General features: G+C 40.6%; 2 protein-coding genes across 2 annotated transcripts in view; both read right to left on the bottom strand.

Annotated features, from left to right (window-relative positions):
- Positions 1-12,338, bottom strand: part of ITM2C (integral membrane protein 2C) — a 370,458-nt gene that overhangs the window by 89,229 nt on the left and 268,891 nt on the right. The window lies entirely within an intron of this gene.
- LOC134403119 (vertebrate ancient opsin-like) overlaps positions 6,891-12,338 on the bottom strand; it is a 125,604-nt gene continuing 120,156 nt past the window's right edge. The window contains exon 4 of the mRNA XM_063133224.1: positions 6,891-7,151. Within this exon, the coding sequence (XP_062989294.1) occupies positions 6,891-7,151 (261 nt within the window). The remainder of the gene's footprint in view (positions 7,152-12,338) is intronic.

The following is a 12,338-nucleotide window of genomic DNA, read 5'->3' as shown; positions in this document are numbered from 1 at the left end:
TGCCAGATGTACAAGCTGGGTTTAGAAAATTTGGAACTAGAGACCAAATTGCCAATATCCGCTGGATAATGGAGAAAGCCAGGGAGTTGCAGAAAAACATCTATTTCTGTTTTATTGACTATTCTAAAGCCTTTGACTGTGTGGATCATAACAAACTGTGGCAAGGTCTTGGTGGTATGGGGATACCAAGTCATCTTATCTGCCTCCTGAGGAATCTGTATAACAAACAAGTAGCAACAGTAAGAACAGACCACGGAACAACGGACTGGTTTAAGATTGGGAAAGGAGTTCGGCAGGGTTGTATTCTCTCACCTTACCTATTCAACTTGTATGCAGAACACATCATGTGACGTGCTGGACTTGACGAATCCAAGGCTGGAGTTAAAATCGCAGGAAGAAACATTAACAATCTCAGATCTGCAGATGACACCACATTGATGGCTGAAAGCGAGGAGGAGCTGAGGAGCCTTATGACAAAGGTGAAAGAAGAAAGTGCAAAAGCTGGGTTGCAGTTAAACCTCAAAAAAACCAAGATTATGGCAACCAGCTTGATTGATAACTGGCAAATAGAGGGAGAAAACGTGAAGGCAGTGACAGACTTTGTATTTCTGGGCGCAAAGTTTACTGCAGACGCTGACTGCAGCCAGGAAATCAGAAGACGTTTACTTCTTGGGAGGAGAGCAATGACAAATCTTGATAAAATAGTTAAGAGCAGAGACACCACACTGACAACAAAGGTCCGCATAGTTAAAGCAATGGTATTCCCCGTAGTAACCTATGGCTGCGAGAGCTGGACCATAAGGAAAGCTGAGCGAAGGAAGATAGATGCTTTTGAACTGTGGTGTTGGAGGAAAATTCTGAGAGTGCCTTGGACTGCAAGAAGATCAAACCAGTCCATACTCCAGGAAATAAAGCCAGACTGCTCACTTGAGGGAATGGTATGAAAGGCAAAACTGAAGTACTTTGGCCACATAATGAGAAGACAGGATACCCTGGAGAAGAGGCTGATGCTAGGGAAAGTGGAAGGCAAAAGGAAGCGGGGCCGACCAAGGGCAAGATGGATGGATGATATTCTGGAGGTGACAGACTTGACCTTGGGGGAGCTGGGGGTGGCAACAGCCGACAGAAAGCTCTGGCGTGGGCTGGTCCATGAAGTCACGAAGAGTCGGAAGCGAATGAACGAACAAACAACAACAAAAAAGATAAATACATATAAATTACACTGACACATAAATTAGTTCAAATTTACCCTTGAAATCAAAGAGCAGATTTCCTCGAAGAAGAATTTTATCTAGAATATTTCGGTGTGTATAAAAAATGCCAAGGCAGTCCAATAGAACTGCAAAGTGCAACTTGACTCCATTGTGTCCATGGTAAATAAAGCCCATAAAATATATCAGTTACCTCCAAATATTTGTAGGAATCATCCTGATTTTCCCACTTTCTGTTGGATCACCTTTCATAACTGCATGAATGTAGTCTACCAGTCAAGGGTAGTTGACTGGTAGACTACATATATTTCGCACATAGGTACTACTGTTGCTATTCTTGGGAAACAAGCATAGAACAAGAGGGCTTGAATCCAATTAAAGTCCTACTTAAAGTAGACCCATCAATGGGTCTACTCTAAGTAGGATTTTAGTTGGATTCTACCCTTGAAAACCCCGGAATCCAATGTTATGTTGGCTGTTGGCCAATTTTGGCTGTTGTTTAGAGTGCTGTTTGAGGGCCTGTTTGGGACCCCAGGAGGGTCAGATTAGAACCCCGAACCTGATATTCTGCACCCGTAGCACAGAGTGTTCTTGTTCTCCCATATTCAAGAGCTGTGATCAGCCAGTCACTTCTGAGAGGGTGTTTTAGCCTTATCTCTTGATTTGGGAGCAAGGACAAAATCACCCTGCAAGTTCAGTTGACTTTATCAGCCAGACAAAGGATCTTAAAGTGACAACAACCCCCAGTACAAGATCCTACAAATCACTGGGTTGATCTTGTCCCACTAGTGCCAGGAAAACACTATAGCAAGGGCATAACATATGGAATACTGAGGCAAGTGTCCATTAGAGGTGTGTGGCAGTGGGAGAGATTGCCCTGGAGAGTGGTGGACTCTCCTTCTTAAGCTGTAGCAGTGGGTTTTCCTAATTGGCAGGGGGTTGGACTGGATGACCTTTTAGGTCCCTTCCATAATTCTAGGCGGGGCAGTTCTGTTCCCTGACTTTGTGATGCCTCTGTTGTTGTTGTGGCACAATACTTTCCTGAAGTCCATTTAACTGACTTCAATACATTTGGCTTAAATCCATCCATTCTTGTTTAAATGTATGTAAATCAGGTAATACACTTTATTGTAGCTAAGCTCTTGTTAGGGAAGGCATTTTTTTTAAAAAAAAATACATAAAAATCTTCTGGCAGGCACAAACACTTTCAACATCTTGATAAAACATACTGTTTGTCTGTTTTCTGTCTCTTTCACACACACAAACACACACATAACCGCAGCCAGGAACATTGAAATATACTTAAGGAGAGCATAAGCTTGAGGCATTTAAAGTTAACTAGCAATACTTTTGTCCACATGGGGCAGATAACCACGGCAAACTATCTTATAGCACGATCACAGCTGACTATCATATTCTCTAGATTGCCATTCCTAGTGCTGATTTAAAAAGACATGGATTGCATAGGCACACTGTCTCTGCTTGTTGCAGCACTGGCATGTAGAGCCAGTCAAAAAGATACAAAAGCAGACAGGTGAATAACATGGGTCTGTTTTGTTTTTGCTCAGTTTTTAAGCAGCGTGAGATGGCCATAGCCATTGTCTCTTGTCTGGTAACTAAAGTGGCCTTGTGACCTACTTCACAGAGCACAATGTTCTATTTGAAAGGCTGCCAGAGGACAGTCCTCTATTTGAAAGCACACTCTATTGGAAAGGCTGTCCAGTCCAAGCTCAGTTTGAACTTGCCCATCAGTTGTTAACAGCTGGATAAGAAACTGAGCAGACACATCACCTGGTCACAGTCTTCCTCCCAATGGTGAGATGTTACTAATAGATAAATGTATGTTCATTTTATGCAGAAGTGTCATATTTCCCCCATATAATATACATTTTCTGTTACCTCCAGAACACTTTTGTAAGCTGCCCAGAGAGCTTCAGCTATGGGGCGGTATATAAATGATGATGATGATGATGATGATGATAATAATAAGAAGAAGTCCAGTAGCCTACTCTGTTCATTTCTTCTCATTTTTTGGTCACTGCCATTTGTCATTTTCTGTCACTGCCACTTTTCTTATGTTAGTAAGAGATGTTATGTCTTTGGACAACTGAAAATTAAGGCTGCTTCATTTTTTTGATACAAATTCACAAATTTGTCCATAAGCAAGACAGAAAGAACTTCAGCAGCCTTCCCCAACCAAGCAAACACCAGATGTGTTGTACTACAACTCCCAGCATCCCTAGTCAGGCTGCCTGGTGGATGCTGGGAGTTGTAGTACAACACATCTGGAAGGCAACAGATCTGCACTATGTAAATAATGGATACTCTTAAAGTCTGCCCCACAGGCACTAATGTTGAAGCCTGAAGTCTGTATTTCCAAATCTCTTTGATGTTAAAGTATATTATTTTTAATAGTTCATCTCAAGGTCTTTGCTGTGTCTCAGGTAATGCAGGAAACATAATCGGGAATTCTGGGCTGTATCCAGTGTCCAAAATTAATTTTTCTGGGCCTGAAACAAACTTGTAAAACCTTCCTCCTACCTGCCATGAACAGCTTTTTCTGATCCCCCAGAGTTGTAAATCACAGAGAGAGCCTCCACAGACAGAGGCGGCTCTTCTCTTCAGTGCAGAGGGCACCAGTGACAGAGAAGGAATAACGTGGATGCATTCATCACTTCTTCCCTTTTCCTGTGTCTACTTTCATCACATTTTGTGTGTGTTCTAGGCCATTTGACCCTATTCAGAATGTTGCCGGTTGTATTCTAAAGCTGCTTCTGCTTGATTCCAGCAAATCTTACAAGAGCTTTCAGGATCTTGGAAATACAGGGAAATGAGATTGTATAAACAACCTCAAGCATGATCTACCACTTAGGTTCCACACTTTCCTCATTATGATGGGTTTGCAGCTCTAGGTAGACCCCCCTGGACTTCTGGGCCTAAGTGGCCCTTCCCCACCAGCCCAACTATGGGCCCCGACTATGTATCTGTACAGCTTGATGCTCCAATCTATAGTTCATTATCTACATTCAGGAAATAAGTATTTAGAAGAACATATGGTTCAAATAATACTGCTGATCTGCGTTGGATGCAGTTCTACATTTTTTGGGGGGATACATTATTTTGGATTATTGCATCATAGTCCTCTGGAAATTAGGGCTGGTTCTCATATGAAGCCTTTCCCAACCTGGTGCTCTAAAGATATGTTGGGGGTAAACTTCCCATCAGCCCCATGCAGCATGGCCAAGGGGCAGGGACGATGTAATCCAAAACATCTGGAGGGCACCAAGCAGGGGGGAAGAAATTGTGAATTTCTCTTCCATGTAATGAATCCCAGTCTGTGACTGGGCTCAAGTTTACATAGTGAAAGGGAAGTGTGAACCAGATGGTATATAAATACTGCCCCCAAAGTCTTGTAATAATGCAACAGGAATTGGTATTGTAGACGTACTTTCCTACTTCATACATAGACTTCGTAATTCACATTTCCATGTGCTCGTGGGCACACATGGCGTGTAGATGAAGAGCTCTTGGCTTTTCTCATTTCTACAGAGGGCTGCTTCAGACAAACTGAAGGATTAGTTCATGCATAGTGGAATTTTAGATTTATTTCACAATAGGGTTTCCATGAGCAAAGGGTACTACTTTATTATTTTTAATCCAAAGTCCTGCTGGAGTCATGATATTAGCTGTGCGGTTCTCTAAGTTGTGGTCTATGAAAGTAAAAAGCCAAGCACAGCCCCATGAAAACTGAATTGGGTCACTTGGCTTCCAAGCAAAGAGAGGTACAATGTTTCATTTACAAGTTGAATAAGGCTAGTAATAACCCAGTGGTAGAGTAGGCATAAATAGCTTTGCATGCATAAGGACCCAGATTGGATCTCCTGTCTTTTCTGATATGAATGTAAAATTGGGAGGGGTCCCTGCTTGTGAAGCCACTAGCATTTTGCATTAGCCTACTATGTAAGGCTATGTATGTTCTGTGTTTTAGAATTTAAAATTTTGTATACTCGTTTTTATCTTAATTTTAGAATTTCTGTGAACTGCCCAGAGAGCCCTGGCTATGGGGGCGGTATATAAGTGAAATAAATAAATAAATAAATAAATAAATAAATAAATGTGGGGCTTAGATAGGAATTTGTAACAAAATATTGAATGCTATATATAACACTGTTAAAATTCTAGACTAGTTTTTAAATTGAAATATAATTAAAACCTGTCCAGGAAAATTGGGAAATTATTCTGACTTGCTACTGACAGACAGTTCATGCTTGAAGAGATGATTACTAGTTCTAAAGCAATAAGTAAAATAGGACAATTCTCCACTTGTTCAATAAGATCCCTGATTGCATGTTTTGAAGCTTCCAGTTTTATAGGAGGATGACAAAATATATTCAGTCATTCTGCTTCAATAATGGCCAGCATTGTTGGTAAGAGAATCACAACCACAAGATGAGGTAGGCTTGTCAGGCCTACCTGAACATGAGAGCTTTTAATTTGAGAGCTTCAACTAGAGCCAGAAGCTCTCAAAGCAAGAGATAATGGCACTTTATACACACTTCAATCCATATGCAGGCTCAAATGCCTTTGGGTTGGTTGTCTTTTTAATCTACTTAACCTGGGGTGTGGGTGTGTGAGTGGGTGTGTGGGTATAAAACATAATGTGGCACCAGTGTTGCAGGATGGCCACCCATGTTCTATTTTTTCCTAGTATTAATAGAGTTGTGCACAAATGGCCTCTCAAAAATGTTCACTCTATTTGTGGAAACAGAAATTGAGGGGACAATTTCACCAAATTTGTCTAGGTTATGGAGAAATTCTCAACTGTTTCTCACAGGTAGGGCCCAGCAACTGGCAACGGCAGCAATTGCCCCACCCACCCCCATTTTGCATACACCATAATGCAGGTATGAGGGAAGATGTGGTGCCAGTGCTGTGCCCAAATCTGTTCTCCAATTTACTCAAAGTTGTCTTCCCCATGACAACTTTTATAATGTGTTTTATGATTATGTTTGTGATATTTGTGAACTTATCTAATCACTGTGAGGCAGCTCCAAGTGTGTTTTCTTTCTGTTACACATCTCTCCGTTGCTCTTCAGCCTCCCAAGCTGCCTGCACTTCCCGAGTTGAAAAAGCCCTATGGGAGGAATTACCTGGGCTTTAACTGAAGTGTGGGAAGACCAGAAGGCTACAAGCAGCTGGAGAGATGTTTGTATGACAAAAAACAGGACACTTCTGAGCATTCCTTGGGCACCTCCTAAGTAAGGTAAGCACAAGGAACTCAAACCCAACCCAGAATTTCTCCAAAATTTTCTTCACCATTGATTTTCTTTTTGAAAGCAATCTCTTTTCTACCAAATTGAAAAAGAATGGTAAAAAAAAAGTGGAATTATTATTATTTTTTTGGCACAACACTAATTATTAATATCTTGAACATTTCCCCCTTCAAACGAGTCTTTGATATTACATTTGGAAGGACCTCCAGGACACACAATAAATGCTTCAGTGGAGTGAAGCTCAAAAATTACTTTTTTCACATAGCATACTATCTGTGCCCAAGATAGAAAAGCCAAGTGGTGGTGTTCATTCATCATAGAGTTAAAAATTCACAAAATCCAAAGTTCTGTTCTTTCTCAGTTCTACCTGCTCCTCTGTTGGAAAGAGCAAAGAGTTTGTTTTTACTCAAGCACTATAATGAGCTACAAGCAACACTGTCTGTTTTGTCTTGGGGCCGTTGGCTGTCATTGGTTCTGGGTTCTGGAGGCTGATGGTTTCTTCCTGGTGCTCTGAGGATGGCTGTCCTGCTGAAGCAGCAACAAATGTGAAGTTGTTGTCCTGTCTCCGGATAGAGCGACACACTCGAGTTGACCTTGAGGAACATTTGTTGCTGGAAGTGCTTGACTTCTTGCCACACTGAAGAAGAGCACAAAAGCACCTGTGAAACTAACACACAAATACAGAGGTTAAAACTAAATCTGTGACTGCTTTATTTCCCCATTGCACTGAGCAATTTGGTCCTCTTGTGATATACAAACACAGCCAAATCACAGCATTTAGTGGTGTAGTAATAAATTTTGATATTCAGGTTCTAGCAGTTTCAATCTCCACCAAGAGTTGCAACAAGGAAAAATATATTGTTGCTGGTAAAATTAATTTCCTTCCAGCTACTGTGAGGATTGCAGCTAAGCTCTGAGGGAACAGGGAATTCTGAGGGGTGGGGGGTAGATGATATCTGCATTCCTGGGACTTAAAAAATACCAGCACTGTATCTGTGGGCCCTGGCTCCACTAGTATTTCAGTGGTATTTTGATTGACCTAAGCAACTTATGCAACCAACAGAAATTATAAACTGAAATATATTATCAGTTGTTTCACCCTAAATATTATATAGATGAAAGCTAATTCCCTCCTCTTCACTTTTTCAAATTTTGGTGGGTGTACAAAGTGGGTTAACGGTAGAAGTGTCTCGGTGGTAAGTCAGCATGGTCGTCCACTACACATAAGCCGCTTGCTGCACAGGGTAATTTAAAATGCAGAAAGATCAAACCATTCCAGCAGGGTTGGGAAAATTTGGGAATTCTGGGGAGAGATTTTGGCCCCTCAAACAGCACCATAGGCTGCACACACAACACGCACAATGTGGGTGCTGAAACCACGGGGGGTTAAAAATATTTTTTTAAATGGCATTGGGAGCTGCTACAGAGTGCCCAAAGTATCTAAATTAGCTTACTTTGTAGCAGCTCTGGATGACATTTTGTTTTTTTTAAAAAAAATTACAGGTTTTTTTTTTAGCATTCCTCCAAATGTTTTTTTGTGGGGTGGCCACACTGGGGGGGGCGGTTTACAGGGGCCCAGGGGACACATGTTGTCCACCCCTGCTTTACAGTATGAGATGTTAAAGCATCCAATCCTAAATGAAGATAGGAAGCAGAATGCGTTATTATGACATATGCGGAAAAGCTGAGATCAAAAAGCAATGCTGCTTTTGCACAGCAATTATCATATGATTGTTTGGAAAAGTAATACACCTGAGAAAATCCAATACACTTGGAAAGCCAAGGTTTCCTCCCACCAAAAAAGGCTTGAGACTAATTCTGAATATAAAAAGAAGAAGGCACTAAAATCACGTAGGAAATCTATGCAATGCATGAGGTTATTCCACCCAGCACATTTTTTGTTGTTGTTTATATGTTTTACTGGTGAGTTTTTGATGGAAAGCAGAATAATATATCGAGACTAAGAGGTGGTGCTTTGATTCAAATATAAGGAACTATAAATTAGGGAGGGGGATAAAAAGATGATGGTGAGAGCATATCAAGAGTGCGATGGACCCCAGCTAGTCACACCCTGCATCGTGCTTGTCCTCACTGGATCATTTTCTGCAGATCCTGTCTTGATTTGCATTAAAACTCCTTTTAGCTTCAGAGTCTCATGTTTTGAAATTCACTTGATTACATCTGGAAGAAAGTATTAGAGTGAAACCTTGCATTATACTGTAAGCTTGTGTTACATGAATATTTCTCCATAACTCGGGTCACTCTATATATGTTGGAGGAAAACAGCAGGATTCAGCTACAGATAAAAGGGCATGCAAATGAGGAAGCTTGTAGCTAATACCTTACCTGCCTCTCTAATGATGATTTAATCCAAAACATGATACAATTACTCAGCCATGTTCAAAGGTTTCTCAAAATTAGGGTGACCATATGAAAAGGAGGACAGGGCTCCTGTATCTTTAACAGTTGCATAGGAAATTTCAGCAGGTGTCATTTGTATGCATGCAGCACCTGGTGAATTCCCTTTTCATCCCAACAGTTAAAGCTGCAGGAGCCCTGCCCTCTTTTGTATCTGGTCAAGAGGGTTAGGGTCTCTCACATTCTTTTTGGTGTTGTTGTTGTGGGGGGGTTATATATATAAAAAATCTCAAGTATTTTTTTCATCCAGAATATGAAGAAATTTGTGCATTTTGGTAAATTCTGAACAAAAACCACCTGAGATGAAATCCTCACCCATTCCTAATTACAATGAATAGGTATATAGTTTATTTGGTAACCATAGCATTTGGGTTTCTCTCTAGCTTCATGATCTTCATTGAGGAGCATCAATGGTTTGTACTGTTGACTAGTGCTATGTTTTGTCGAATGCAAGCACTGATTTTGAGTGCCCCAGTGGAGCCCCAAGCTTGAAAGATGGTGATTTAAAGGAACTAGGTCCTATAAGAAACTTAAGTTTGACTCTTGCTTTTTTTGGAACACCATTGATATTTATTGGAGGGCTTTACATTCTACCATCTGCACTCTGACTTTACATCTTGAGGTGAAACTCTTATCATTTGTCTTCCTGTGGAAGCTTTAAAAGGAGCAATTGATCACTGGTCTGATCCAAGAGACTGCAGGAAGCAGCCAGGCCTGTATGCATGGAACCCTTCTTTTACAAATGAAGAAGATAAAATTCTGCCAACCAGCTGTGAAGAAATAACAGCAGGAAGAGACTTCTTTTGTATCTGGTCACTTTACAAAAGAGGGCAAGGCTCCTGCAGTTCTAATTGTTGTGAAGCAGAGGGAATTTCAGCTCCATGCATAGAAATGACACCTGCTGAAATTCCCTTTTCCATACAACTGTTAAAGATACAGGAGCCCCATCCTCCTTTCCATATGGTCACCCTAATGTCAATAGACAAGCCTGTTGGTTCTACTCACACAGATAATTACCAATCTAGACCTAAATGTAGCAGACACACTAAGTTCAATGCCAGTATGAAAGAGAGTAAGATTGTTGCACTTCTGATATATTAAAAGTCACTCTAGGATTGGGTCCGAATTCCAATAGTGAGCTGTTTCGGCTGGTAGATGATGACCCATGATCAAGATACTACAGTTACTCTGGATGCAATTTTTGTTGTGGGTATGTATAGTTTCTCAACCGGAGCATAGATAGAGTGGGGGAGGACTTATCATATCATTGTATCCCAAAGTGAAAATGACATTTTGTGACCTTCACCGGTATTTTTTTCCCCCCAGTATCAGAAAATAGCTAAAGTTCAGACATGGAAAAGCAATTTTCTGCTTCCTCTCTATATAATAGGATAACCTGCAGCATTCATCACATCATTTGAAGTCCATTACAACTTCTGGGCATGTGTGACAGCACCAAGATTTCATTGGTGGATCATGATTCTTGAGTTAACACAAGAATGTAATTCCCACCTGACTGAGAGTCACTAAGTCAAATAACTGGAAGGAAAATCAGGACTGCCTTTTAATATGATACCTTACAAAATAACACAATTAAGGAAAGCAAATGTGGTCTCCTCCCATTTGCAAACTTCTTTGAGTTAAGCTTTAGTGTTACCAGGCAACAGAGGTTTTGTAGCCAAGAGAAAGACAGTAATTTTATATTTCAAAACTCAGAGAGCTTTTAATGTACAGTGGCTATATCATACCTACATGCTTTAAATAACTTTGCTCTGAAAGGATGTTATTCATATGATAAGGTGACCAGTGCTATTTAGAAATCAAAGGGAAGAAGAGCAAATAGTCAAGAAATCTTAAATGATACTACAGGGGGATGTTCACTTCTATAAAAACATCTCTTTTATTTCTCACATCTACTTCTTCTCTACTCTAAACAAGCAAGGCACATGGCACACTAAACTAGAGATGTCTGTCAATGGGAAATCTGGTTCTTTGGGGGGCTCAATCGAGTTCCACAGCATACATGACTCAATTTGTGTTTCCCAGCTAAGGTGTGGGATTTCCCCAGAAGTCTAGAACATTTGGGTGGGGTGGGGGGAAGGCTTTACAATTTGCACAAATTTGGCTGCAAATGGTGTAATTTGCACAAAGGTGGCTGCAATTTGTGTAAATTCTGTGGTAATTTGCTGTAATTTGCTGTAATTTGTGTAAATTTGGTTGTAATTTGCCATAATTTGTGTAATTTGTGCAAAGTTGGCTGTAATTTCTGTAAATTTTGCTGTAATTTGCTGCAATTTATGTGATTTGAGAAAAATTAGCTGTAATTTATATAAATTTGGCTGTAGTTTACAGACGTTGCTCAGAAATATGCACAAATTACAGAAAACCAAATTACAGAATCTTCCCCCTTGTACAAAATTCTTGGACAATTCACCAACTGGCCCAATTTGTTGTAGACCAATTCAGGCACTGCAGTGGGAACCAAAATGAAATCTGGGAGACTGAGTCTAGGAAAATTCATCAACCCCACAAACAGATTTCTTCCATATCTCTACAGTAAGCTTTAAATCACCTGAGGTAATTACTTTGTTCAATGATTACATTTTGTTGACTCCAGATCATTACATTTCTTATCAGTTGAATGAGAATTGATTTCATGTTCCAGGGATCACTCTTGGCTTGGGAGAAGTTCATATTTCTAAAACTAAGCATTAGCAGAACATTCTGCTGCTCCCTTTTGATGTATTGCGCTGTATACAGACAATAGGTTCGATAAGCAATTTCATTTAAAAAATGAACCACTTCCCCATTCTCTTCTAGAAGGCCACTGTTAGCTTTTATAGGTACTCATTAGTCCTTGTCTGTGCTGTCCTTGGCAATGTTCCTTTCTGTTTAAATAAATGCACTTTGACATGCAAATCAAGCACACAGTATTGCTAATTATCCCCAGTGGCGTATCCCACGCTGGATCTTGTGGGCAAAGTTCAAGTTCCCACAGCCCAGAGGGCTTCCCAATGATGACCCGGAGAGCGGCAGTTGCTGTGGTCATCAGGGCAGCAGATACCAAATTCCATTTCCCCCCCCCCCTGTAGTCATGATGCTTCTATAATTTAAGTTTCCAATGCAAAACTGCACATGCTCAAGGTTGGCAAACAGTTTTATGGTGGAGATGTTTGTGGTTGTAGTTGATGTTCTAATATATCACGGATGTAAAAGCAGTTGTAATTAAAGTATGGAATGGTGTTTGTGGGAAGGAGTGGGGTAGGGAAGTAGTTGTGTAATACACATGGCTGTCTAAGGATAGGCATAAGGCCATTAAGTCCAGGGTCTAAAAATACCTACCTGAACCACTGATTGTACCACCGTTGTGACACTAACCTTCTTGTGTGGCTGCTGTGCAAAGGCATAGCTTTTTATCTGTTGAGTACAGAGATTC

Source organism: Elgaria multicarinata, chromosome 8, assembly GCF_023053635.1.
Source record: "Elgaria multicarinata webbii isolate HBS135686 ecotype San Diego chromosome 8, rElgMul1.1.pri, whole genome shotgun sequence".
NCBI classification, from domain to species: domain Eukaryota; kingdom Metazoa; phylum Chordata; class Lepidosauria; order Squamata; family Anguidae; genus Elgaria; species Elgaria multicarinata.
The sequence above is the reverse complement of the archived record's forward strand: the minus strand, read 5'-3'. Positions and strand labels throughout refer to the sequence as shown.